General features: G+C 46.7%; 1 protein-coding gene across 1 annotated transcript in view; it reads left to right on the top strand.

Annotated features, from left to right (window-relative positions):
- The window catches only part of ARHGEF17 (Rho guanine nucleotide exchange factor 17), a 97343-nt gene that overhangs the window by 24583 nt on the left and 45105 nt on the right, over positions 1–27655 (top strand). The window contains exons 2-5 of the mRNA XM_033145967.1: positions 8616–8693; positions 16124–16306; positions 19168–19284; positions 23394–23486. Of these exons, the coding sequence (XP_033001858.1) occupies positions 8616–8693; positions 16124–16306; positions 19168–19284; positions 23394–23486 (471 nt within the window). The remainder of the gene's footprint in view (positions 1–8615; positions 8694–16123; positions 16307–19167; positions 19285–23393; positions 23487–27655) is intronic.

Below are 27655 nucleotides of genomic sequence, written 5' to 3'. Positions count from 1 at the left end.
AGTGGAATTTGCTGCCAAGGAGTGTGGTGGAGTCTCCTTCTTTGGAGGTCTTTGAGCGGAGGCTTGAGAGCCATCTGTCAGGAATGCTTTGATGGTGTTTCCTGCTTGGCAGGGGGTTGGACTAGATGGCCCTTGGGGTCTCTTCCAACTCTAGGATTCTATGATTCTATGTGGGAGGGGGTCACTGGCAGTTTAAGAAAGGTCCACATCCGGGAGAAAAGGCAGGGCATTAGCCATACATTTCAGTAGGAAACGGAAGGAAAGTTTGGCTCATGTTTCCTCTGAACACCTCGAGAAATTAAACAACATAAACTTTTCCCAGCTCCACGCCGGGGAAAACTTCACCCTGTTTATTTTCCCCACGGGACACCAATTTAATGCACAGGAGGAAGAGCAGGACCAAAAAAATGGCAACCCAGTTCTCTGGCTGGGGCCGTTCCTGATACCATCTGAGAGGAAGGGAATTCCAGCCCTGTTTTACACGCCTGATCCTCCCAGATCTCAGTGGATTTACTGAGCACTTCCTTTCTCATTGCCGAAAGGGGAAGGGCCAACCCCCTCCCCTCGCTCCTCTTGCAACAGATGTAATCCTGCACTGCATTGATTCCGTATTACTCACTAACTTAATTAAGAGCCAGCCATTCCTGATTTAATTGAAGGATAAACAGCTACGGCGTTCATTCCTGAGTCACACAGAAGGCTGGCAGAGGTATCCACAGTCAGGGCCGGACTGAGCAGGATTGGGCCCTGGTGGTGGTTGGGGGGGGGAATCCGGCTCACCAGCAGCAGCAGCACGGGTGGACTGGCTAGAAATCTTAACATGGGATAGAAAATAAATGTGGGGTCTCATTTTTATGCTAATTATAAATACGCTAATATCAGTACCTGTTCAGAATACAGCCGTATCTTGGTTTTCAAATGGAATCTGTTCCGGGAGTCCGTTCGACTTTCGAAAACCAAGGCGTGGCTTCCGATAGGCTGCAGGAGCTTCCTGCACTCAATCGGAAGCTGCGTCGGACGTTTGGTTTCCGAAAAACGTTCGCAAACCGGAACACTCACTTCCGGGTTTGCGGCGTTTGGGAGCCAAAATGTTCGAACCACGAAGGCTTTCGACAACCAAGGTACGTCTGTATTAAGATCTTATTGACTAATATCAGCAAGATAAAACACAACACAGTGTGCGTCACGCGGCGAGTTTGCTGTATTCGCGCGGCCGCCGCTTACGAAACCCTGCAAGTAAGAAGATGGGAGTGCGCAGCCATGTATCCAGAGTGCAGAAGCGAATGTTCGTACATAATTGCGAATACTTAGAAAGTATTGGTTTGCGGCGCAAGTTTGCAAGCTGTTATTCAGAGTTGTGCGTGCACTGAACACGAAGAATATAGTGCTGTGAGTTTTGATGGAGGGTTTAGGCTGAATGCCTGGGCCCCCTTCTAATTCTTGGAATAGACTAGCTAGCTTCCTGGCGAGATGATCGATCGCCTGGGCGATGGGCCATTAAGGGGAACAAAGGGAGAGGGTCTGTGCGAGATGGGAAATGGGTGTGGGGGTCCCCTCCCTCAACTCTCAGGTAGTTAGAAGGACAAAGGCAGAGTTGACCGTTGAGTGATGTGAGCTAGAAGCAAAGCAGCATGTTGGGAAGGCAGAGAGAGAGAGCTATGGTTGATTTTTGTTTGAATCCAAGGCTGCGGCTATGGGAGAAACAAGGCCCCTTTGGGGTGCTATTGCTGTGCACCCCTCCATCATAGGCTCAGGTTGTGGATATGTGAAAATAAACCATAAAGAACACACAGTGCCTGGAATCTCGCAACGCTTGGAGATGGAAGAGGCGTGCAGCAAAATTTTGTTAAGAATTTAGGGACTTATCTATCCCCTTCATGCGAAGGCAGGATCCGGCAAATTGAGAGGGCAGGACCAAGAGTGGGTCCAACAGTTAAGCAGGTGGTTTCTGCCCGTGATATAGAGGGAAATGCGGGGCAGGTGGGGCTCGTCTACCCGGGAAGGGATCCCACCTAGGAGGAGGAAACTCTGATCCTAAGCCATGCGGGATCTCCTCAGGAGAAGAAAAGTCTAAGGAGTCAGCCCTACACAAATTTGGAGTGGAGTCCCTAAGGCGGTTGGATTGCGCCTTGTTCGCCTCCTTCCGGCAACTCCTGCAGCCAAGCTGGTGCCAAACGAACTACTCACCTTTCCTTTGGACCACCATCAGCGAGACTGAGAGGAGGGGGGGTCTTGTCGTCTGGGCAGCCCAGGGCCTCCATCCACACTGCCCAGGCTTGCACCCCAGGGAGGTCAATTCGGTGCTGCAAATGCAGCAAAGAACCATTAAACTATAATTACATTCTGTTCGTAACATGCAATTAGTTGTTCTTTGGCTGATTAGAGTCCATAGTGGCCGGTAACTGACAGAATTCCATGTATCGTTATTATTTTCTTCGAAATGCACCGATTTTACAATGGCTGTCGAAAATGTTACTGCTGAGAAAGAAAGAAAAAAACAGCCTATAGTGGTGAGGAGGACAGTTCTCCTCGTAAACCTATGAAGCTGCACTGTCCCTTGCCAGACATACTAGTATTGCCCACTCAGAGCAGCTTTCTCTGGCAGATGAATGTGCCCAGTCCCTTCCGCCCTTCAGAAAGGATCTCGGAAGCATTCTCCACCCACTAGGCCAAGCTGTCAGTCACATGGGGCAAGGGGACTCCGACTGATGTTTCTTCGCTGCATCTGAATCTAATTCAGCAGCCGTTGAGGGAGCGAGCAGTCTTCGCGATCCCCAAGAAGGGGCAGCGTGCACATTGCAAATACAGTGGTGCCTTGGTTCTCAAACGCCTTGGTTCTCAAACAACTTGGAACCCAAACACTGAAAACCCGGAAATAAGTTTTCCGATTTGTGAACGTTTTTCGGAAGCCGAATGTGCTCCGTTTTGAGTGTTACGCTTCCGTTTTGAGTGTTGTGCTGAGGTCTGCCTGTTTTTGCTATTTACCGTAATTTTTGCTCCATAAGATGCACTTTTTCCCTCCTGAAAAGTAAGGGGAACTGTCTGTGCATCTTATGGAGCGAATGCGTGGTTCCTGGAGCTGAATTGCCCAGGGGCCAAAAGCAGATCATGCTTGTTTGTTTGTTTTACAAAGAGAGAAGGGGGTGTTGAAAGGAAGCCTCTGATCAGCTGATCAGCAAGCGATCGGGAGAGAGATAAGGCTCCCTTTCCGCCCCGCCCTGTTGCCGAGGCCTCCATTGTTGAATGTGCTGCAGAGGGAGGTTGTTTGTTTCCCCAGCAACATGTGACTGGCTGATTAGATTATCTGTCTGAAAACTGTAGAAACGGCTCCCTTTCCTAAAGAAGCTACAGAACTGTGAGTTGAACCCCCCCAAACGAGACTTTTCCCCCTTTGCAAAAGAAGCTGCACAACTGTGAGCTGATCCTAAAAAAAAACAGGGCTTCCCCCCTTTCCTCCTCTAAAAACTAGGTGCGTCTTTCTTTTTGTGGTTCTCTCTTTTTGTTTTTGTGACTGCGTGGAACCCAGTTCAGCTACTGATTGATTGATTGATTGAGTGACTGCAGTACATTCTTTATTGCTTTCATTTTTATGGATAAATGGTCTCGTTAGATCAGGGGTCTGCAAGCTTTCCTTGCCTCGGGCCGGTGTCTCGAGCGGCGATCGCGCGGTGGGCGGGGTAGCGCGCACACACACTATTTCTGGTGCACTTCTGGGTTGGAGGAGGCCCTGTGCATGTGCGCAAGCTATTTCCGATGCTCCTCCAACCCAGAAGTGGGTCCTCACGCTGCAGCAGGGTTGCCGCAGGCCGGATAAACGAGTCCCTCAGGCCTTATCCGGTCCCCGGGCCGTAGGTTGGTGACCCCTGTGTTAGATAGTAAAATTCATGTTAGATTGCTGTTTTAGGGGTTGCTTTTAAAAGTCTGGAACGGATTAATCCGCTTTGCATTACTTTCTACGGGAAAAGCGCGCCTTGGTTTTGAAACGGATTTCCGGAACGGATTAAGTTTGAGAACCAAACAAGTCAATGAATTTGCAAACGTGCAAAACCTATGGGCAAGGGAAGCTAATGGAGCCTGAATCCATCCTGGGAATTATGCAAATGCGCTCGTTTGCTTATTTTGTGCCATTTATTGTCCCCCTGTACCCAGGAAGAAAAGCAAAGAGTGAGGCTGCGTCATACCCAATTATTTCCTTTTTTTAAAAAACGAAAGCTTAGTGGGCACATCATTATGAGTGTCAGTCAACTAATCAAGGTGCACACAATCTGAATGTCAACAAAAGAATGCTGACTTGTTTTTTTAAAAAAAGAAAGGTTTCTTAGTAGATAATGCATGCCCACGTGGCAACAAGGCAACATCTCAGCACCCAGCTACGTATGATAGTTAGACATTGCACAAACCTTATGGGTGGGGTTGTTGTTGTTGTTTTAGTGCAAATAGCAGCTCCGGGGGAGCCTGATAAAGATCAGGGCTGCAGCATTTGTGGGGAGTGGGAGAGAGATGTGACCATTTCCTCTCTTGCAGCAATCTCAGTTAAAGCTGCTGGGAACTGCAGGATGGGAGCTAGCCAGGGTGGATTTGATTTAAATCAAACTGATTTAAATCACTAGTCAGTAAGGCTTGATTTAAATCACAGTTTTCTACATAAAGACTAATTCTTGCTGGTATAACTTTAATATGCAAGTAGTTGAAGATTTTTAGAATAACAACTTTTCATATTAGTTTTTGTATCCCCAGTTTAATAGGTTTGTTGTTGTTCAGTCGTTCAGTCGTGTCCGACTCTTCGTGACCCCATGGACCAGAGCACTCCAGGCACGCCTATCCTTCGCTGCCTCTCGCAGTTTGGCCAAACTCATGCCAGTCGCTTCGAGAACACTGTCCAACCATCTCATCCTCCGTCGTCCCCTTCTCCTTGTGCCCTCCATCTTTCCCAACATCAGGGTCTTTTCCAGGGAGTCTTCTCTTCTCATGAGGTGGCCAAAGTACTGGAGCCTCAACTTCAGGATCTGTCCTTCTAGTGAGCACTCAGGGCCGATTTCTTTGAGAATGGATAGGTTTGATCTTCTTGCAGTCCATGGGACTCTCAAGAGTCTCCTCCAGCACCATAATTCAGAAGCATCAATTCTTCGGCGATCAGCCTTCTTTATGGTCCAGCTCTCACTTCCGTACATCACTACTGGGAAAACCATAGCTTTAACTATACGGACCTTTGTCGGCAAGGTGATGTCTTTGCTTTTTAAGATGCTGTCTAGGTTTGTCATTGCTTTTCTCCCAAGAAGCAGGCGTCTTCTAATTTCGTGACTGCTGTCACCATCTGCAGTGATCATGGAACCCAAGAAAGTGAAATCTCTCACTGCCTCCATTTCTTCCCCTTCTATTTGCCAGGAGGTGATGGGACCAGTGGCCATGATTAATAGGTTAATCATTCATATTTGGACAACTTTTCTGTTGTACTTAGGAAGGAGAAAAATAATCATTACCTTAATAATAGCCATTTAAATAGATTTATTAGATCCATTCCACTCCAAACAATCAGAAAAATATTGTTTCTATTCTGTTCACTGAACTTCTTGAAACTTAGCACTGAAGGGGTTGATTCTGTATTCATAGGTTTGTAGAACAATAGGATTAAGGTCTTTTTCTCAACTCTGTTCATGTTATAACATTTTTGCTGTGAAGAAGAGGCATGTGATCTCTGCTGAGTCAAATTCAGTTTTGAGAACTGCAAAAGTAAACCAAGCATCTGTGATAATATCTTGTAGGCAGAGAAACTGCCCAATAATTTTACAAAAACCTCTGGAAGAGCATAAATGACATTGTGAATGGATTAATGGAATTTATTTACCAAAAAAATTAAACAAATACAGCCTTATTATACATAATTAAAAAACTAATCTTTATTTCATGATTGAATAACCTTTGGATGATAATATTTCTTCATCAAAAAGCATTTTATTTAAAAAATCCAATTTAAAATCATTGATTTTTATCCACCCTGCTTGTATGTATATAACTCTGCATGTATGTAGCTCTACTCACTCCTAGTCTATAATTCAGTGTAGATATATTTCTTATATATTTTGTGCTTTAAAATCCGATTTTTTCGATATATTTTTTTAAATCATTGATTTTTATCCACCCTGGAGCTAGCCCTCCTGCTCAAATCCTGCTTGCGGGTTTCTCCAAAGAGGCATGGTGGGCCATGCTGGACTAGATGGTCCATTGGCCTGATCCAGCAGGCACTTCTTAGCTTCCTCTCCATCTTCTCAAGCTGCTTGTTGGCATGGGAGGGACGTTCCTCCTGGCATCCATTCGGATTGGGACCGGAGCTCAACTGCGTAGGAGAGCTTTCCTCTTTCTGCGCCACCTCCATCACAGTGGAACCTCTACTCACAACCATAATCCGTCCCGGAGGTCCGGTCGTAACTAGAAACGTACATAAGTAGAGCCGCACTTTTCCATAGAAAGTAATGGAAAGGTGAATTGATCCGTTCAAGACAATGAAAAGGTACCCGGATGGCGCTGTGGGTTAAACCACTGAGCCTAGGGCTTGCCGATCAGAAGGTTGGCTGTTCGAATCCCCGCGACGGGGTGAGTTCCCGTTGCACGGTCCCATGTCCTGCCCACCTAGCAGTTCGAAAGCACATCAAAGTGCAAGTAGATAAACAGGTACTGCTCCGGCAGGAAGGTAAACGGCGTTTCCGTGCCCTGCTCTGGTTCAACAGAAGCTGCTTTGTCCTGCTGGCCACATGACCCGGAAGCTGTACGCCGGCTCCCTCGGCCAGTAAAGCGAGATGAGCGCCGCAACCCCAGAGTCGGACACAACTGGACCTAATGGTCAGGGGTCCCTTTACCTTTACCTTTAGACGATGAAAAACACCCCCTAAAACAGCAATTTAACAAGCCTAACGAGACCAAAGATCCATAAAATGAAGGCAATAATCAATGTTCCATACTACGAAATAAATAAGACAGTATTGTAGATTTTTAAAAATTAACATTTATTTCTTTTCTTACATGCACTGAGGGTGGGGGGGCTTACCTGGCTACAAGCTGGGTGTGTGGCAAGGGTCAGTAAAGAGCTGATTCACTTCGGCCAGGGTCACTTTTTTTTTCTTGCCAGGCCAGGTTTTCCTCTGGACTTCCTCGGGTTAGTTCCTCAGCAGGGTTTGGGGCATTTGTTTCCACGTTTGTTAACTGATGTGCTTAAACGATAAAATAAAATAAAAACTTAAACTGAGTTTTAGCACACATGAAAAACTTAAAGCAAATCGTTCCAGTTACAGGTAGGTAGCCGTGTTGGTCTGCCATAGCCAAAAGAAAATAAAATAAAAAATTCCTTCCAGTAGCACCTTAGAGACCAACTAAGTTTGTTCTTGGTATGAGCTTTTGTGTGCATGCACACTTCCTGATCAATAGCCATTGGACTATAAGGTAAAGGTAAAGGGACCCCTGACTGTTGGGTCCAGTTGCAGATGACTCTGGGGTTGCGGCGCTTATCTCGCTTTATTGGCCGAGGAAGCCGGTGTACAGCTTCTGGGTCATGTGGCCAACATGACTAAGCCGCTTCTGGCGAACCAGAGCAGCGCACGGAAACGCTGTTTACCTTCCCGCCAGAGTGGTACCTATTTATCTATTTGCACTTTGATGCGCTTTCGAACTGCTAGGTGGGCAGGAGCAGGGACCGAGCAACGGGAGCTCACCCCATCGCGGGGATTTGAGCCGCTGACCTTCTGATCAGCAAGCCCTAGGCTCTGTGGTTTAACCCACATCACCACCCACGTCCCTGGACTATAATGTAACTTACTGGTAAATAGAAAACTACCTTTAGAAAAAATTGCCCTCCAAAAGCATTTTATTTTAAAAATCCAATTTAAATATGAAAAAAATCATATTTTTTTTTCCTCCAACAAAATCATTGATTTTTATCCACCCTGTTTAGCAGTAACACAGATCCGGGTTGGTCTTGGCCCTGAGTAATACACAGCAACACATTTGCAAGAGGCCCTTAGCTATCAAAAACTTTGCCGTCCCAACTTTCATAAAATCGTAGAATTTTAGAGTTGGAAGGGACCCCCGAAGGTCCCCTAGTCCAACCCCCTGCAATACAGGAATCTCAGCTAAAGCATACATGACCGATGGCCATCCAACCTCTGCTTAAAAACCTCCAAGGGACGAGGTTTGTTTGCTGTTTTGACAAGGATACAGCAGCTCTTATTAACCTTTGAAAAGATGTTGCAAATCTGAGAAGTCAGGGCAGCAGGGCTTTTTGGGGTGGGGTGGGGGTTGAAGATGTTGCTGCTCAAGACAGCCTGTTCCGTTTGATTCTAGGCTGTGTTTGCACCCAGCACGAACCCTTCATGGTGGTCATTTGCTGAAAGCGCTTTTTTGTCTTGCTTTTCAGCCCAGAGAATGTCGCAAGAGCAACTTAAAAGTGTCAGTGATAAGACACTAATAAAGGCACGGCCCAAAAGGAAAAAGACAATGGGAGGGAGAAGGAAAAGGATAAACCCGGGCACTTATTTCTTAAGCTCTTGTTTTTACCTCCAGAGGACTCTGCTGCAGGTTGCGGCGCCGTTTCTCAAACGCCTCTCTTTGCCTCTCTCTTTTTGCAGGATATGCGCAAACATGTGATCATGACACTCCTGGATACTGAACAGTCGTACGTGGAGTCGCTGCGGACCCTGATGCAGGTAACTGACCCTCGCGGGAGCAGAGGCCAGGGACCTCGAGCTCCAGTCCAACTCTCTGCAGGGTGGATAAAAATCAATGATTTTTTATTTATTTAAATAAAATAAAATAATTGATCGTTGATTTTTATCCACCCTGCTGCAAGCCCAGATTCTTGGTTTGCCTCTCCCTGACACACCACGGCCAGGAGTCCAAGAACAAATCTTTGCTTCTGACCATGGTTTGCTTCGGGAGAAACAAACGATGACCGTGGCTTTGCACGACGAACCAAGCTCTGTGGCTTGTTGCTCCTGCGTGTGCTAGGAGAAGAGTGAAGTGAGATTCTCCTGGCAGCAAGCCCTAGTGTGCTGCTCGCTCATGGTAAGGGGTCAGGAATCTTCCTTAGCCCAAGGTCCTCATCCCCCCCCCCCGGCAACCTTAAGTTCCTCCCGTGTCCTACTTGTGGTCTTCCCAGGATGGGCTAGTTGGGCCTTTGGCAAGGATCCCTGGCAAGGTGCCTGGAGGCCAAGCGGCTTGCAAAGATCAGTAGCCACCCAGCCCACAAAATACATGGCACAAAAGGAAAGGGGGAGAAGGAGGGAGAAGGCACGCTTCTTAAAAGCTACAGTTCCAATTAAAACTAGCTGGGATGGATAAGTTTTAACTGGGTTTTTTGAAGTTTTAAATTGCAACTCGCCCCGCTGAAGGACAAGCAAATATAGTCAGCTCTCCATTTGCCTAGGGCAGTGTTTTTCAACCTTTTTTGGGCAAAGGCACACTTGTTTCATGAAAAAAATCACGAGGCACACCACCATTAGATAACAATAATAGTAGTAGTAGTAATAATAAAAATGATAATTCTTCTCATGTCTGAATTGAGCATGTGAAGATGGCGCACCTTGCCCCGCCCCCACCAGGCTAATAATAATAAATAACAACTATAGTACTAGTCAGGACTCTCCCCCCAGCCACAGGAACTCAGTTCTGGCACCTCTCAGGTGGGCGCCTAAGAGGGAAGGCGTCCATGATGAGTTCCAGGCTCCAGCACCTCTTTTTCTAGAAAAATAGCATTGGTAGCAGCAGATGCCCCAATGCTAGGTAGGCAGCAGAGGTAGGAGGCGGTGTCGTAGCGGCGGCCGCCTCGCCCCGCACGGCCCACGGGGGTCAGCCAGTTGCTCCACTCGCGCAGTGCCCAGATGTTGGGCACGCAGCTCAGGTGTTGGCACAGCTGCAAGAAGCTGCCAGGCTGCCGCTGCACCCGCAGCCGCCACTCAGCCAGTCCCGAGGATGGCGGGAGGCGCTCGGCTGGCAGCAGGCGGGCCGGGCCCGCGGTGGTAGCGGCGGCGGCGGCATCAGCCACCGGGCCGGGCAGTACCAAGAGGACTCCGGCTTCTTCAAAGGCCTCGCGGATGGCGCAGAGGCGGAAGGCCATGTCTCCCGGCAGCGGCGAGCCCAGCTCCGGGCGCTCGGCGGCGAAGAGCGGCGCCCTCGGGCACTCGCCCCGTACCGAGCCCAGTCCGCAGCGCGGCCCGCCTGCCAGCAGCTGCAGCCAGTCGGACGAGAAGTCGGCCGCGTCCCCCACGCCGCCCACGAAGACGTGAGCACTGGGCAGGAAGGCGCTCCGCGGGCTCCGCCGCAGGAGGAGCAGCTCATAGTCAAAGGCGCCCGCCGCCGCCGTGGGCCGAGGGGGAGACGCGCCCAGCCCACCTGCCGCTAGCAGCAGCGTCGCCACCTCCCGCCAGTGCCGCAACCGCCAGCCCATGTTTTCCCACGGAACACCAGGCAACATCTCGCGGCACACTAGTGTGCCGCGGAACAGTGGTTGAAAAACACTGGCCTAGGGGTTGCGTTCTGGTCGTTTTTGCACGTCGGTGGTTGCGCGTGCAAAAGCCCATTCTCGGCCGTTCTGGGGCCAAAAACAATGCACGCATCAGTTAGTCACTTGCAAAATGGTCCCTACCTGTGGTGGTGGTGATGATAATGATAATGATAATGAAAATATTTTATTTTTTTACTTATACCCCACCCATCTGGCCAGGCCTCCCCAGCCACTCTGGGCAGCTCCCAACAGAATATTAAAAACACGATAAAACATCAAACATTAAAAACTTCCCTAAACAGGGCTGCCTGATGATGATGATGATGATGATAATAATAATAATAATAATAATAATAATAATAATAATAATAATATCAGGTCTGATGAGGGACGGTTGGAGGAACTGGGTGTTCTGCAAAGGTGTTCTTACACTCTTTGACTTTTAGAAGACATCTGAAGGCAGCCCTGTTCGGGGAAATTTTTAATGATGGCTATTTTATTGTGCTTTTAATATTTTGTTGGGAGCCGCCCAGAGTGGCTGGGGCTACCCAGTCCGATGGGCAGCATATAAATAATAAAATTATATTATTATTAATAGCCGTAATAGTAGCAAAACAGACAGGGGTGCCCGGTCTAGCCGCAAGGAGGTCTGGTGGAGATTTCTGAGCACGTTCGGCTGAGCGATTCCCAGGAGTTTCTCTGCAACCAAGAAACACACCCTTCTCTCCCTCTGTGACTCCTTGCTCAGCTGCAGCGCCTTAGCCAGAGCTGCCGGAAACGAGATCTGTGCGTTCCTAATGCAGCAGAGCGACCCTGCCACGTCCCACGCCGGGCACTGGGAAGCTTTTGTCAGCCCGGACCCAGCCTGCGCTCGTCTCCGTGGCAACTGCATCCCGTTGCCATGCGATTCGGGGCTCGAGAGCAGAGCACCAGGGATGATGGCGCTGGGGATCAAGATGTCAGGGAACTGGGGGGCTTCCATTCAGGTTTATCCCCCTTTGAAGTGTGTGTGTGTGTGTGTGTGTGTGCAAATGCTGTCCGACCGGGAAGACCTCCTTTCCCACGATTCATTCACAGGTGTGACTTCGCTCCGTATGCGATGCAGCAATACGAGTCTTTCTCTTGCCTGCGGAAGTTTTAATTCCACGGCGATTTATTTCTGCCTTTTCGATTGTCCAAATGGGGAGCGCTTAGCTGTTTCCCTGCCCTTTTGGTCCACATATACAATACATCCTTCCCACGCACCACACCTCCCAAGTGTGAAAATTGGAGGGTTATTTTCGCCTTCTGCTTTGAGTCTCTAAATCACGGGAAACAGACTTGTCAGCTGCAGCTCTTTGGCATTTCTGAATGCCAGGCTCTCTCGACCTCCTTATGTGCAAAAATACTTTTTATTTAATGCTCTGAGTCCTTTTAATCTGTAAACCATAATAATAATAATAATAATAATAATAATAATAATAATAATAATTTATTATTTATACCCGTCCCATCCGGCTGGGTCTCCCCAGCCACTCTGGGCAGCTCCCAACAGAATATTAAAAAAACAATGAAACATCAAACATTAAAAGCTTCCCTAAACAGGGCTGCCTTCAGATGTCTTCTAAAAGTCAGATAGTTGTTTATTTCCTTGACATCGGATGGGAGGGCGTTCCACAGGGCGGGTGCCACCACCGAGAAGGCCCTCTGCCTGGTTCCCTGTAACCTCACTTCTTGCAGGGAGGGAACCGCCAGAAGGCCCTCGGCGCTGGACCTCAGTGTCCGGGCTGAACGATGGGGGTGGAGACGCTCCTTCCGGTATACAGGACCGAGGCCGTTTAGGGCTTTCAAGGTCAGCACCAACACTTTGAATTGTGCTCGGAAACGTACTGGGAGCCAATGTAGGTCTTTCAAGACCAGTGTTATGTGGTCTCAGCGGCCGCTCCCAGTCACTAGTCTAGCTGCCGCATGGCCCTCCTTTGTACTCCATCGAGAAAGGGTTGTGGCTCAGAGGTAGAGCATCTGCCTTACATGCAGAGGGTCCCAGGTTCAACCCCCAGCATCTCCAGATAAGGAAGGGAGGGTCTCCCTGCCTGAAACCCTGCCAGTCAGTGTAGACAAAACTGAGTGAAATGTCCCCATGTTCTGACTCAGAATAAGGCAGCTTCCTATAGGATAAGATCAAGCCCATGGGTAGGCAAACTAAGGCCCGAAGGCCGGATCCGGCCCAATCGCCTTCTAAATCCGACCCGTGGACGGTCCGGGAATCAGCGTGTTTTTACATGAGTAGAATGTGTGCTTTTATTTAAAATGCATCTCTGGGTTATTTGTAGGGGCATAGAAATTCATTCTTCTTTTTAGTCCGCCCCCCCCCCCACAAGGTCTGAGGGTCAGTGGACCGGCCTGAAAAAGTTTGCTGACCCCCGATCAAGCCAGTGGCTCACCTGGTCCAGCAAGCCCCAAATCCCTCCAGCGTGCTCAATCTGGAGGGACATCGGGCTTGTTGAAACAGAGGGAAGAACGTGCTGTATCGATGCCTCGGCAACGCAGCTTGTTTCTGCCTCTGCAGCGGTATGAGGGCGGACCGCGGTGGCGGTTTCACTCAGCGGTATATCGCCGGTGAAACCGCCACCGCTCCGGATTCCCTCTGCCTCCAGCTTTTTCCCCCCTCGCCGTGCCGGCCGCTGGGAGCAGAGGGACTCAGGAAATGGCAGTTTCACCAGCGATATACCGCTGAGCGAAGCCATCATCGTGGTCTGCCCCTCGCACCAGTCCTGGGTGATATATGAATGCCGTATTTTTTCTCTCCATAAGACACACTTTTTTCCCTCCGAAAATGATCAGGGCATCCTGATCAAGTTTGCAGATGACACCAAATTGGAAAGGGTGGCTAATACCCCAGAGGACAGGATCACACTTCAAAATGACCTTAACAGATTAAACTGGGCCAAAGCAAACAAGATGAATTTTAACAGAGAGAAATGCAAAGTACTACACTTGGGCAAAAAAAATGAAAGGCACAAATACAGGATGGGTGATACCTGGCTTGAGAGCAGTACATGTGAAAAGGATCTAAGAGTCTTGGTAGACCACAAACTTGACATGAGTCAACAGTGTGATGCAGCAGCTGAAAAAGCCAATGCAGTTCTGGGCTGCATCAATAGGAGTATAGCGTCTAGATCAAGGGAAGTAATAGTACCACTATATTCTGCTCACCTGGAATACTGTGTCCAGTTCTGGGCACCACAGTTCAAGAAGGATACTGACAAGCTGGAAGGTGTCCAGAAGAGGGCAACCAAAATGGTCAAAGGCCTGGAAACGATGCCTTATGAGGAACGGTTTAGGGAACTGGGTATGTTTAGCCTGGAGAAGAGAAGGTTAATGGGTGATATGATAGCCATGTTCAAATATATCAAAGGATGTCATATAGAGGAGGGTGAAAGGTTGTTTTCTGCTGCTCCAGAGAAGCGGACACGGGGCAATGGATTCAAACTACAAGAAAGAAGATTCCACCTAAACATTAGGAAGAGCTTCCTGACAGTGAGAGCTGTTCAGCAGTGGAATTTGCTGCCAAGGAGTGTGGTGGAGTCTCCTTCTTTGGAGGTCTTGAAGCGGAGGCTTGACAGCCATCTGTCAGGAATGCTTTGATGGTGTTTCCTGCTTGGCAGGGGGTTGGACTGGACGGCCCTTGTGGTCTCTTCCAACTCTAGGATTCTATGATTCTATGTCTGTGCGTCTTATGGAGCAAATGTGTGGTCGATCACAGGCTCCCTTGCCTAGGCCTCCATTGTTGAATGTTCTGCAGATGGAAGCTGTTTCCCCAGCGACTTGTGACTGGCTGATTAGATTATCTGCCTGGAAACTGTAGAAACGGCTCCCTTTCCTTTCCTAAAGAAGCTGCAAAACTCTGAGTTGAACCCCATAAAAACAGGATTTTTCCTCCTTTGCAAAGTAAGTTCAACAACTTTGAGCTGATCCTCAAAAAAACCGGGGCTTTTCCCCTTTGCAAAAGAAGCTGCACAACCATGAGCTTATCCCAGAAAAGGGGGCTTTCCCCATTTCCTCCTCTGAAAACTAGGTGCATCTTATGGTCAGGTGCATCTTATGGAGCGAAAAATCTCCCAGGCCTAGCAGAGACAAGGAATCAGGTTCTGATTTTTGCTCTTTGGAAGTCCGATTCCAGCTCTCGATAGCCTGGATCGGCGGCATTTTCTCAAAGTTGCGCTTATTCAGAATTCTGGGTTGTCGTCATTGGAGAGCCTCGGGACAGGGCGTGCCAACCTTTTCGGTGCCAGGCTTTTTTAAAGCAGAGGACAGGGGGGGGGGCGTTAATTGGATGGCACAAAGGCAAACCCATCGAATCTCTCCGAAGTGGAGAGCTAAAAAGAGCAACTGCTTTGTGCGCTCGAAGGACAGGGGGAGGAGATAATTACAACTCAGGAGCCTTTAATACGGCACAGTGAAATTCCTGGAAATGCTGCTGACTCATTCGGAGGTGACATCTTTGAAGAGGAGAGTCAAGGGCAGCAAAGAAGCAATCCAGTTTTGATTAGCTTTTTAAATGCCTACGAGACGCTGAATGTTTCCTCCACCTTTTAAAAGTTATATAGCTGCAGTGGGAGCAGCCCGAGTTTTGGTCTGTTTCGAATGTAACACTAAACTGTGGATTGGCTTAACACGCACCCAATGCCCCTCACCTCTTTTATTTCTGTTTTTGATTACTTATTATTATGATTTGTTAATTGTCTATACCGTGTTTCATAGAGATGTGAAGGCCGGGGGGGGGGGACGGAAAAATTCAGAAAAAAACCTGTCCCTGTCCCCCCCCCCCGTTTTTTTCCTGAAGCCTTTTTCCCCCCGAAAAATTGAAAAAAAATTGTTTCAATCCAAGCAAATCTTCAGTTCAATAACTGTGATAATGACAGACACAACAGAGTAGATGCAGAAGCAGAAACTGAAACTGATACTGATCGTTACAGCTCAGAAAATTATTCTGATTAAATTTCATGCCCATTCATTGAAATTTAGTCCCACTTCCTTCTTCAGTTTTTTCATGAGAATTTTTTTAAAAAAATACTGTGGAGAGGAAATATGAATAATTGTTTGGATACGCTATATTTTTAATATGTTAGTTGTGATAATTTTACGCCCATCAAAATTGTCCATAGTTATATTTTATGTTTCTAAAGTAACAGAATGACTTTCAATCTGGAAAAGAAAAAAGAAGTGCTAATGTAGCAAAAAAAAATTCAATTTTTCTGAAAATTTCCGTTTCCCCCCAGAAAAAAACCGGGGTTTTTTCCCCCGAGCTTCAAAATTTCTGGAAATTTTACATCTCTAGTGTTTCATCAGTGTGTCATTATGAGCTAACCTTAAAATGCGGTTTAGACTTAACTGCAGTTTCGGGAAACAAACCAACAACATGGTTTGAAGTTAATACGACGTATGCTATATTCGCGATGTGCTATTATGTTTTATTACGTTATGGTTGTTTATCAGTTGTAAGCCGCTTTGAGATTCATTTGAATGAAAAGCGGCATAGAATTACAACCAATCAATCAATCAATCAATCGGTATTGAATTGGGTGAGTCTTGGTATCGGGCATCTTCCTGTCTCCTAAATGTCTTCCCTTCCGTCTCTCCTTCCCTTTCCAGGGTTACATGAAGCCCTTGAAGCTGCCGGAAAATGCCATCCTCTGCGATCCCGCCCTGGTGGACGAGATCTTTGATCAGATCCCCGAGCTGCTGGATCACCACGAGGAGTTCCTGGAGCAGATCACTGAGTGCGTGCAGAGCTGGAGCGAGAAGCAGAAAGTGGGGGACATCCTGGTGCAGTCTGTGAGTTCAGCCTTTCCGACAACGCACACACACACACACAACCTCTGGCACACACAACCTCTGATCAAGGAGCTGGTGTTTGAGCTTTCCTGGGTTACCGGTACTTAGCCCAAAGGATGCCGGGCTTTCTGGCATCTATTAATCTATTCTATTCTACAGTGGTACCTTGGTTTAAGAACAGCTTAGTTTATAGTTACAGGTAGGTAGCCGTGTTGGTCTGCCATAGTCGAAACAGAATAAAAATAATTCCTTCCAGCAGCACCTTGGAGACCAACTAAGTTTGTTATTGGCATGAGCTTTCGTGTGCATGCACACTTCTTCAGATATTCTTCAGATAAATTTATGAACAACTTGGATTAAGAACGCTGCAAACCCAGTGTGGCGGTTCGCTCAACCTGCACAGGTCCCCCAGACGTTTAACGGTCCGTTGATACCTGCGCTCACCACTTTGTTAATTAACCGCTGCCACCAACCAGTCTGTCTGGTATTTACTTCACTCAGTTCAGTCAAGGAGAATATTGGAACAAAACTGTTTTATTTGAAGTTTAGTACATAAGCATGTGGTTTCTGAATAAACGGTTCTTTCTTGGTTGTGTTCTTGCTAACAACAGTGCCCAACGATTTCTCCCACCTCTGTTCCTACTCCTTCCCTTGCCACCCTCCTTCCAACCTCTCAATACCCATAGAAGCCCCCAAGACCAAGACAAAGACCAAGACCCTGACAAAAGGCAAGACCCCCTGCCTTCCCTAGGAGGGGTTTATATAGCCCACACAACTCCGCCCCCTAAAGGTTCTTACTGGTTATTCCCTTTTAACTCCTTCTATGCTAATCCTAAGTTTGGGTGATCGTCACACCCAGAAGTAGGTGTTTTGGTTTGTGGACTTTGCCTTGGAAGCAGAACATGTTGAGTGTGTTCCATTTCTAAATTGAGTCCCCCGCTGCTATGGGAAAGCACGCCTTGGTTTAAGAACCAAGCTTTAGTTTAAGAACGGACTTCCGGAATGGATTAAATTCATAAACCAAGGTAACACTGTATTCCATTCTGTTCTGTTCTATTCTATTCTATTCTATTCTGTTTTTTATTTTATTTTATTTTATTTTCACAAAGTAATCATCATAAATAAATAAGAATAAACACATGCACCCCACCACCAAGACCATTCCATTGTAACTATCCAACCTCCCAAAATTTCAACACCTCTTGCGATGGTTAGACCCCTTTCCATTTTAACAGTGCGCATTCTACAAACACCTTCCATATCTCCTCAAAATCATTCCTCCTGCATATTCCCCGTCTTACCTTAATGCCACGTGTCAATTTATCGTGAATAGCTATACCCCACACCTCTTCATACCATTCTTCCGTTTTATATTCTGCTTTCCCCTTCCACTTCCTAGCTATAATAATTTGTGCAGCTGCCAACAAATTTGTGAGCGTGTCCTTCATAGCCTGCGAACCTTCCACCACATCGTAAATTGAAAATAATGCTACCTCTGGACTTGCGGTCAGCTTTAACCTTTTGCTGTCTCTCAGCCTTCCTGCCCTTTGATGGATCGGGTGCGGCCTTGTGCCACAGCTTTCTTTCTGTAATGGTTGTTTTTTCAAGGAGCCTGATTCGAAAAGGATTGCCTGGGTGCGTGGGTGGTTGTGCAGTGGAAGCAGGGAGACAAAACATGTGCCGAGTTCCCTCTGACCCTCCGCTTCCCCTTATGGCTACCCAGCCTTCAAAAGCACGCAGAGGACTAGAAACCTGAAGACGGCCGTGTGGATTTCCAAGGGGCTAAATTCTGTGACACGTGCGGAAGTTCTGGTGCAGGGTAGATTAGATTTAAATCAACTCGATTTAAATCACGATTTAAATCACTAGTCGGTAAGACTTGATTTAAATCTTTTTTTTTCTTTTTTTACAGAAAGCCTCATTCTTCCTGGCATCAGCTTAATATTTACAACCAGATAAAGTTTTCGTATTTGGAATAAAAATTTTCCAGAGTAGTTTTACAATTATATCAAAAATGACTGATTTGGTTATAGTATTAGAAATACATAGACAAAGGAGTCTTAAAGCGGCTAACATTCTTCTTTCCCTTCCTCCCCCACAACAAACACTCTGTGAGGTGAGTGGGGCTGAGAGACTTCAGAGAAGTGTGACTAGCCCAAGGTCACCCAGCAGCTGCATGTGGAGGAGCGGAGACGCGAACCCGGTTCACCAGATTATGAGTCTACAGCTCTTAACCACTACACCGTACTGGTTTTAATAAGTTAACTTTATATTTTGACAACTTTTCTGCTATACTTTATTGGAAGGAGAAAAATAATCGTAAACATATTAAACAATTTATTTAACTAAAACAATAACATCTCCACCTGCATCGTTCTGCCCGGACACTGAGGTCCAGCGCTGAGGGCCTTCTGGCGGTTCCCTCACTGCAAGTAGCCAAGTTACAGGGAACCAGGCAGAGGGCCTTCTCGGTGGTGGCGCCCGCCCTGTGGAACGCCCTCCCACCAGGTGTCAAAGAGAAAAACAACTACCTGACTTTTAGAAGACATCTGAAGGCAGCCCTGTTTAGGGAAGCTTTTAATGTTTAATAGACTGTTGTATTTTAATATTCTGTTGGAAGCCACCCACATGTGCATAAATGTACCTACCCCATTTTTACACCTCCAGCTGACCTCTCAACTATTCTTAAACATCTTGGCCAATCAGCGATGCTAATTCATGTTTGCTTGTTTGAAAAGTGATAACCCCCAGGGACTGAAATTCTCTTTTTGTTGTCGTTCACACCTCCCCACTTTCTACGACTTAAGAGGGAAATTTGTCTGCGTGTCTCAGGAAGCCTTTTGTCTCGCTCCTCCCCCTAGTTTTCCAAAGACATCCTGGTGAACATTTACTCCGCCTACATCGATAACTTCCTGAATGCCAAAGATGCTGTGAGGATCGCCAAGGAAGCCAGGCCAGCGTTTATGAAGTTCCTGGAGGTAGGACAGAAATGTTTGTTTGTTTGTTTGTTTGTTTGTTTAATTTTTGATGACATTTCATTGATTTTCCAAAAAATAACAAAACTAAAAAAGGGGGGGGTCATAACCAAATTAAACCATAATTTTGGTCGACTTCCCTCCACTCCCCATCTTGGTCTCATTATAATACACTTGTTCATGCACGTCCATAAAATCTTATATGTTGTTGTTGTTGTTGTTGTTGTTCAGTCGTGTCCGACTCTTTGTGACCCCATGGAACAGAGCACGCCAGGCACCCCTATCCTCCACTGCCTCCCGCAGTTTGGCCAAACTCATGCCAGTCGCTTCGAGAACACTTTCCAACCATCTCATCATTCAACATTATGCTATAAGCAACCATGGAGATTCCACCTGCCTCTTTCGAAAGGAGAACACTCACCTGATCAATTCAAGAAATAATAATAATAATAATAATAATAATAATAATAATAATAATAATAATGTTTAGTCGTTTAGTCGTGTCCAACTCTTCGTGACCCCATGGACCAGAGCACGCCAGGCACTCCTGTCTTCCACTGCCTCCCGCAGTTTGGCCAAACTCATGCCAGTCGCTTCGAGAACACTGTCCATCTTTCCCGACATCAGGGTCTTTTCCAGGGAGTCTTCTCTTCTCATGAGGTGGCCAAAGTACTGGAGCCTCAACTTCATGATCTGCCCTTCCAATGAGCACTCAGGGCTGATTTCTTTAAGGATGGATATTGTTGATCTTTTTGCAGTCCGTGGGACTCTCAAGAGTCTCCTCCAGCACCATAATTCAAAAGCATCAATTCTTCAGTGATCAGCCTTCTTTATGGTCCAGCTCTCACTTCCGTACATTACTACTGGGAAAACCATAGCTTTAACTATACGGACCTTTGTCGGCAAGGCGATGTCTTTGCTTTTTAAGATGCTGTCTAGGTTTGTCATTGCTTTCCTCCCAAGAAGCAGGCGTCTTCTAATTTCGTGACTGCTGTCACCATCTGCAGTGATCATGGAGCCCAAGAAAGTGAAATCTCTCACTGCCTCCACTTCTTCCCCTTCTATTTGCCAGGAGGTGATGGGACCAGCGGCCATGATCTTATATACTTAATCTAATTTTAAAACCTTCTTCATCCTATTTCAAGTGACTTTTAAAAGTTATACCACTGTAAAAATCTATACACAGAGCTTTAAAGAATATGCCTTAAATAGTTGCCCTTTTTTGTTATAATTTGTCCTGCACAGTTCAGTAATTAATTTTGCCAGTCTTCTTATTTTTCTTCTTCTTTATCTTCTTTGGCCGAGGCTTCTTCCTCCTTCCATAGGGGCTGGCTGGTCTGGGCCCGGCATCCGGTCTCGTATATCGGAACAAAGTCTTTCGCTCAAACAATCCGTCAGGTCCTGTACATCTCAATATCATAACTTCATTTTTTTTTAACAACAATCCTTTCCCAGATTTTCTTCAAATCTTCATATGTCTTTCCCCAGGCCTTTTTGATAATTTTGCATTGCCAGCACATACGGTAGCCTCTTGGGATGCGGGTGGCACTGTGGGTTAAACCACAGAGCCTATAGGGCTTGCCGATCGGAAGGTCGGCGGTTCGAATCCCTGCGACGGGTTGAGCTCCCGTTGCTCGGTCCCAGCTCCTGCCCACCTAGCAGTTCGAAAGCATGTCAAAGTGCAAGTAGATAAATAGGTACCACTCTGGTGGGAAGGTAAGCGGCGTTTCCGTGCGCTGCTCTGGTTCGCCAGAAGCGGCTTTCTCATGCTGGCCACATGACCCGGAAGCTGCACGCTGGCTCCCTCGGCCTATAGAGCGAGATGAGTGCCGCAACCCCAGAGTCATCCGCGACTGGACCTAATGGTCAGGTGTCCCTTTACTTATAAGGTAGCCTCTTAATTCTTCTCTAGCACAGTCAAAACCTGGGACAGGAATCATAAAGCTGGAAGGGACCCCCGGGGGTCATCTCTTCCAACCCCCTGCAATGCAGGAATCACAGCTAAAGATTCCCTGACAGGTGGCTGTCCAAAACAAACCCTGGTTCAGATCTTCTCCTCTCGGCTTAGCTTGTAAAATGAAGCATTTAGACCCAGCCCATCCTAGGCACCACAACCCCTGGGTCGGAGCCTATTGCCTCCATGTTTTATGTCTTGAGAATAGTCTAAATAAAATAAAAATTTTTTTAAAAAATCCTTCCTGTAGCACCTTAGAGACCAACTAAGTTTGTTCTTGGTATGAGCTTTCGTGTGCATGCACACTTCTTCAGATACTTTCATGTGCATGCACACTTCTTGAGAATAGTCTGTTAAGTCACCAAGACTCCACCAAGATGCTGTTATAAAAATTAAAAGGGGTCCTTCTCCAGGACCACCCCCCAGATACATCATACCTACATCACAGAAAAAGCAGTCTCCAACAGAAATCTGAGTGCATTGTTTATCTCCTGTCTGGCAAGTTACCTGTTTGCGTTATCTGGGTTTGGCCACTCTTTTGTTATTGTTGCTGTTGTTTTTCAGTCGTTCAGTTGTGTCCGACTCTTCGTGACCCCATGGACCAGAGCACGCCAGGCACGCCTATCCTTCACTGCCTCCCGCAGTTTGGCCAAACTCATGTTGGTAGCTTCAAGAATACTGTCCAACCATCTCATCCTCTGTCGTCCCCTTCTCCTTGTGCCCTCCATCTTTCCCAACATCAGGGTCTTTTCCGGGGAGTCTTCTCTTCTCATGAGGTGGCCAAAGTACTGGAGCCTCAGCTTCAGGATCTGTCCTTCCAGTGAGCACTCAGGGCTGATTTCTTTAAGGATGGATATGTTTGATCTTTTTGCAGTCCATGGGACTCTCAAGAGTCTCCGCCAGCACCATAATTCAGAAGCATCAATTCTTCGGCGATCAGCCTTCTTTATGGTCCAGCTCTCACTTAATTCCTGAATCTAAGTAACAGGTCATAGGCTCACACCCTGTTCATATCTTGAATGTGCTAATAATAATAATAATAATAATAATAATAATAATAATAATAATAATAATTTATTTGTACCCCGCCCATCTGGCTGGGTCTCCCCAGCCACTCTGGGCGGCTTCCACCAAACATTAAAATACATTTAAAATATCACAGTTTTAAAACTTCCCTAAACAGGGCTGCCTTCAGGTATTTTCTGAATGTCAGGTAGTTGTTTATTCCCTTGACTTCTGATGGGATAAAAGTATAATAAAATAAAAGTATTCAGTTTTAATGCTTTAAAGGAAACAATAATTCAGGAAGGTTTGGAGTACAAATTCCTAAAATCTTTTTCTACTTAAACATAAGAGCTTCAGACATAGTGTTTGGAGCATAAGCCAGGACAGGGTTAGGCAACAGCAAATTTGGCTGCTATAAGACAGGATTTGTGAGGACAGGACTTGCGAGAACAAAATATAAAATCAAAAAATCCTTCCAGTAGCACCTTAGAGACCAACTAAGGATTTTTTTATTTTATATTTTGTTTTGACTATGGCAGACCAACACGGCTACCTACCTGTAACTGGAAGTATGGAAGGATTTGTGAGGAAAGAGACAATGGGGAGATTTCCCACTTTGACCTTTCCGGGAAATATTGAGGTCAATTCATTCAGGACCTAATCTGTGGGGTTTCAGACATGTGGTTTATATATATAGTTATGAACATTTAAATTTTTTATATATGACCTTAAAATTCTTTACACAATGCTATGTTCCCCATTAACCTTTATCTTCATGTTCCGATGGCGAATCTTACCGGAAAAATAAAGAAATCAACTTTTATTAAAGAGTGGGAATGCTTTATTGAATATTTGCAAACAGATTGCAAACAGATAAGAACATCATAACTGGATCATCGGCAGGGTTGTTGTAATAACCTGCAGCTTCGTAAGAGTATATAAAGTAGATGAATAAATGAGCAAATTAAGTTAATTTGGATATGCAGAAAATATTTAAAAATACATTCAAGGAACCGCAGAAAGAGAGAGGAGGGAGGAAGTCAAGTTTTGAAATGTTAAAATGACTGCAAAATTATTGAAATGTATAAACCTGAAAAGTATTTTTTTAAAAAAAAAACAACAACAAACAAACCTGATCTTCATGTTCTTTCAGCAAAGCATGAGGGAAAACAAGGAAAAGCAGGCACTTTCAGACCTCATGATCAAGCCGGTTCAGCGGATTCCACGCTACGAGCTTCTGGTCAAGGTGAGTCCAAGAGACCTGGTTATTAATGGTTGTTCATAAATTGCTGTTATTAATTGTTGAACTGCCCCAAGACCTGTGGGCATAGGGTGGCATATAAATTCAAATAAACACATAGCTGTCAACTTTTCCCCCTTTTTAAGGGAAATTCCCTTATTCCGAATAGGATTCCTCGCAAGAAAAGGGGAAAGTTGACAGCTATGTAAACGCCATCTCCAACTCCTCGAAATATTCCATTGGCGGCGTCTCCGTTAATTTTTACACATCACATGGGAAGACAGGCGAACTAATACCAGTGTACTGGAAGAAGCAAAGATCCCCAGATTCTTCAACATCAACAGTGTGATGCAGCAGCTAAAAAAGCCAATGCAGTTCTGGGCTGCATCAATAGGAGTATAGCATCTAGATCAAGGGTGATTCTATGATTGTAACTTCGTTGGACTGGTCATGTTGTGTGTATGTATGCCTGAGGATCGTCTTCCAAAGCAACTACTCTATTCTGAACTTAAAAATGGAAAGCGTAATGCTGGTGGTCAACAAAAGAGGTTTAAAGACTGTCTCAAAGGAAATCTAAAAAAAAAGTAGTATAAACATTGACAACTGGGAAACGCTGTCCTGTGAGCGCTCCAACTGCAGAACAGCCTTTACCAAGGCTTTGAATACACTTGAACTCAGGACACAAGGGAGAAATGCTAAGAGGAAGGCACGCTGGGCAAACCCTCGCCATGATCAACTCCCGCCCGGAAACCTATGTCCCCACTGTGGAAGGACATGTGCATCCAGAATTGGCCTCCGCAGTCACTTACGGACTCACTGTTAAAGCCGTGTTCATGGAAGACAATCTTACTCGGCTACGAGTGATTGCCAAAGAAGAAAGAAGAAATTCAAATTTATTATTATTATTATTATTATTATTATTATTATTATTATTATTATTATTATTATTATAAAACTGAAGGCAGTATTCAGCTTCTGATATAGAGGAACAGAGAACAGTGCAATAGATATTTAGCAACCCAAAGAGCTAAAAACTTGCTATCTGTCTCCCCCCCCCCCTTTCTGGAAACTGTGCTTCTCAGGGTGCAAAACGTTTCCACCCAGTCAAGAGACTTGCGGAACAATCTGCGTCCCAGCTACACTGAGTCACCATCCTTGTTATTTTAGAATTCTGCTTTTCAACTCTCCTTGGATGGAGTCGCTTCAGTGAACGCCTAGCAAATATTTACAGCAAAGAGGAAATAGGACGGTTGCATCTTTCCAGTTTTGTTTCTTAAACAAAAACATGGGGATAATTCTCAAGGACCTTTTCGGCAAACCCAGTTGGGCTGAATGGAAGACGCGCCAGAGCTCTGGTGTGTTCTTGCAGGGACACCGGATTTCAGTGGAAATTGGCACCTAGTTAAGAACTTCTAGTCGCCCTGAGAAGTTGTCCAATATAGCCCAGCTGTTCTGCCGCCTGGTTCCCGGATGGTGGGCTGAGATGACAGCTTGCTTTTCAGCAAGCTGCATTCCTTGAATATTTCGCATGCCTGTGAGTCAGAGCTACAGGCTTGGATCTGATTCCAGGAAAAGAGACAGCTACTCCTTCAGGAGCTCTGAGCCCTCCAGGGAGAAGAGAAAGGACATCCTTCGTGGTCCCTGTCCTCACAAACCAAAGTCCTGCAGCAAACCAATTTATTTTTGTTTGTTTGTTCACGGCATTTATCACCCTATTTGGAGATCAAGTTGGCACACACGGTTTTGTTCCTCCCCATTTTATCTGTACCACAACCCTGCGAGGTAGGTTAGGCTGAGAAATTGTGGCTGCAACCCGGTCACCCAAGTGAGTCCCTTGTCCGAAGTGTGGATTTGATTTTTTTAAAAAATATATATTTTTCAATTTTCACTTTTACAACAAACTATTTTTTTTAAAAAAAAAAAACATCCAAAATACATACTGAATTTTTCGCTCCGTAATATGCACTTTTTCCCTCCTGAGAACGAAGGTGAAATGTCTGTGCGTCCTATGAAGTGAAGGCATTGGACGGCAGCGGGATCCCTTGAGCGGAGGGATGCCATTGCCACCGGAGCCATGGCTCCCAGCGGTGGGGAGGGGGCAGCAACCCGAAATTCTCTGTCGCTGCCACCAGCGGCAGAGCAGCTGGGCTGGGCAGCAGCCACTTAGCTCCTGGCCAGCCCCGCTGTTTTGGGGCGAGAGGCGAGGGAGGGCTCCGTCTGGGGCGCTTTCCCTCCTCTCACCCCACAGCGAGCCGGGGAGAAGGGAGACATGGTTGCCCCTGCGAGAGGTGGCGACGGGATCAGTACCCCGAAAGCTCTCCTTTCGGGGCGCTCATCCCACCACCACCACTCGCAAGAGCAGGCTTCATTCCCCCTTTCTTTCTTTCTTTCTTTCTTTCTTTCTTTCTTTCTCCCTCCCTTCCTTCTCTCTCTCTCTCTCTCGCACACACACACCCCACCCCTTCCTTCCTTCCTTCCTTCCTTCCTTCTCTCTCTCTTTCCCTCCCTCCTTCTTTCCCTCTCTCTCTCTCTCTCCTTCCTTCCTTCTCCCTCTCTCTTTCACTCTCTCACCCCTTCCTTCCTTCCTTCCTTCCTTCCTTCTCTCTCCGTCTCCCCCTTTCTTTCTTTCTTTCTTTCTTTCTTTCCTTCCTTCCTTCCTTCCTTCCTTCCTTCCTTCTCTCTCTCTCTTCCCTCCCTCCCTCCTTCTTTCTCTCTTCCTCTCTCTCTCTCACTCACTCACACACACACACCTTCCTTCCTTCCTTCCTTCCTTCCTTCCTTCCTTCCTTCCTTCCCCCTCTCACCCCTTCCTTCCTTCCTTCCTTCCCTCCCTCCCTCCCTCCCTCCCTCTCTCTTCCTCTCTCTCTCTCTCTCTCTTTTTCTCTCTCACCCCTTCCTTCCTTCCTTCCTTCCTTCCTTCCTTCCTTCCTTCCTTCTCTCTCTCTCTTCCCTCCCTCCCTCCTTCTTTCTCTCTTCCTCTCTCTCTCTCACTCACTCACACACACACACACACACACACACCTTCCTTCCTTCCTTCCTTCCTTCCTTCCTTCCTTCCTTCCTTCCTTCCTTCCCCCTCTCACCCCTTCCTTCCTTCCTTCCTTCCTTCCTTCCTTCCTTCCTTCCTTCCCTCTCTCCCTCCCTCCCTCCCTCTCTCTTCCTCTCTCTCTCTCTCTCTCTTTTTCTCTCTCACCCCTTCCTTCCTTCCTTCCTTCCTTCCCCCTCTCACCCCTTCCTTCCTTCCTTCCTTCCTTCCTTCCTTCCTTCCTTCCTTCCCTCCCTCTCTCCCTCCCTCCCTCTCTCTTCCTCTCTCTCTCTTTTTCTCTCTCACCCCTTCCTTCCTTCCTTCCTTCCTTCCTTCCTTCCTTCTCTCTCTCTCTTCCCTCCCTCCCTCCTTCTTTCTCTCTTCCTCTCTCTCTCTCACTCACTCACACACACACACACACCTTCCTTCCTTCCTTCCTTCCTTCCTTCCTTCCTTCCTTCCTTCCTTCCCCCTCTCACCCCTTCCTTCCTTCCTTCCTTCCTTCCTTCCTTCCCTCTCTCCCTCCCTCCCTCCCTCCCTCTCTCTTCCTCTCTCTCTCTCTCTCTCTCTTTTTCTCTCTCACCCCTTCCTTCCTTCCTTCCTTCCTTCCTTCCCCCTCTCACCCCTTCCTTCCTTCCTTCCTTCCCCCTCTCACCCCTTCCTTCCTTCCTTCCTTCCTTCCTTCCCTCCCTCTCTCCCTCCCTCCCTCTCTCTTCCTCTCTCTCTCTTTTTCTCTCTCACCCCTTCCTTCCTTCCTTCCTTCCTTCCTTCCCCCTCTCACCCCTTCCTTCCTTCCTTCCTTCCTTCCTTCCTTCCTTCCTTCCCTCCCTCTCTCCCTCCCTCCCTCCCTCTCTCTTCCTCTCTCTCTCTCTCTCTTTTTCTCTCTCACCCCTTCCTTCCTTCCTTCCTTCCTTCTCTCTCTCTCTTCCCTCCCTCCCTCCTTCTTTCTCTCTTCCTCTCTCTCTCTCACTCACTCACACACACACACACCTTCCTTCCTTCCTTCCTTCCTTCCTTCCTTCCTTCCTTCCTTCCTTCCCCCTCTCACCCCTTCCTTCCTTCCTTCCTTCCTTCCTTCCTTCCCTCCCTCCCTCTCTCCCTCCCTCCCTCCCTCTCTCTTCCTCTCTCTCTCTCTCTCTTTTTCTCTCTC

This window comes from Lacerta agilis, chromosome 4 (assembly GCF_009819535.1).
Source record: "Lacerta agilis isolate rLacAgi1 chromosome 4, rLacAgi1.pri, whole genome shotgun sequence".
Classification (NCBI taxonomy): domain Eukaryota; kingdom Metazoa; phylum Chordata; class Lepidosauria; order Squamata; family Lacertidae; genus Lacerta; species Lacerta agilis.
The sequence above is the reverse complement of the archived record's forward strand: the minus strand, read 5'-3'. Positions and strand labels throughout refer to the sequence as shown.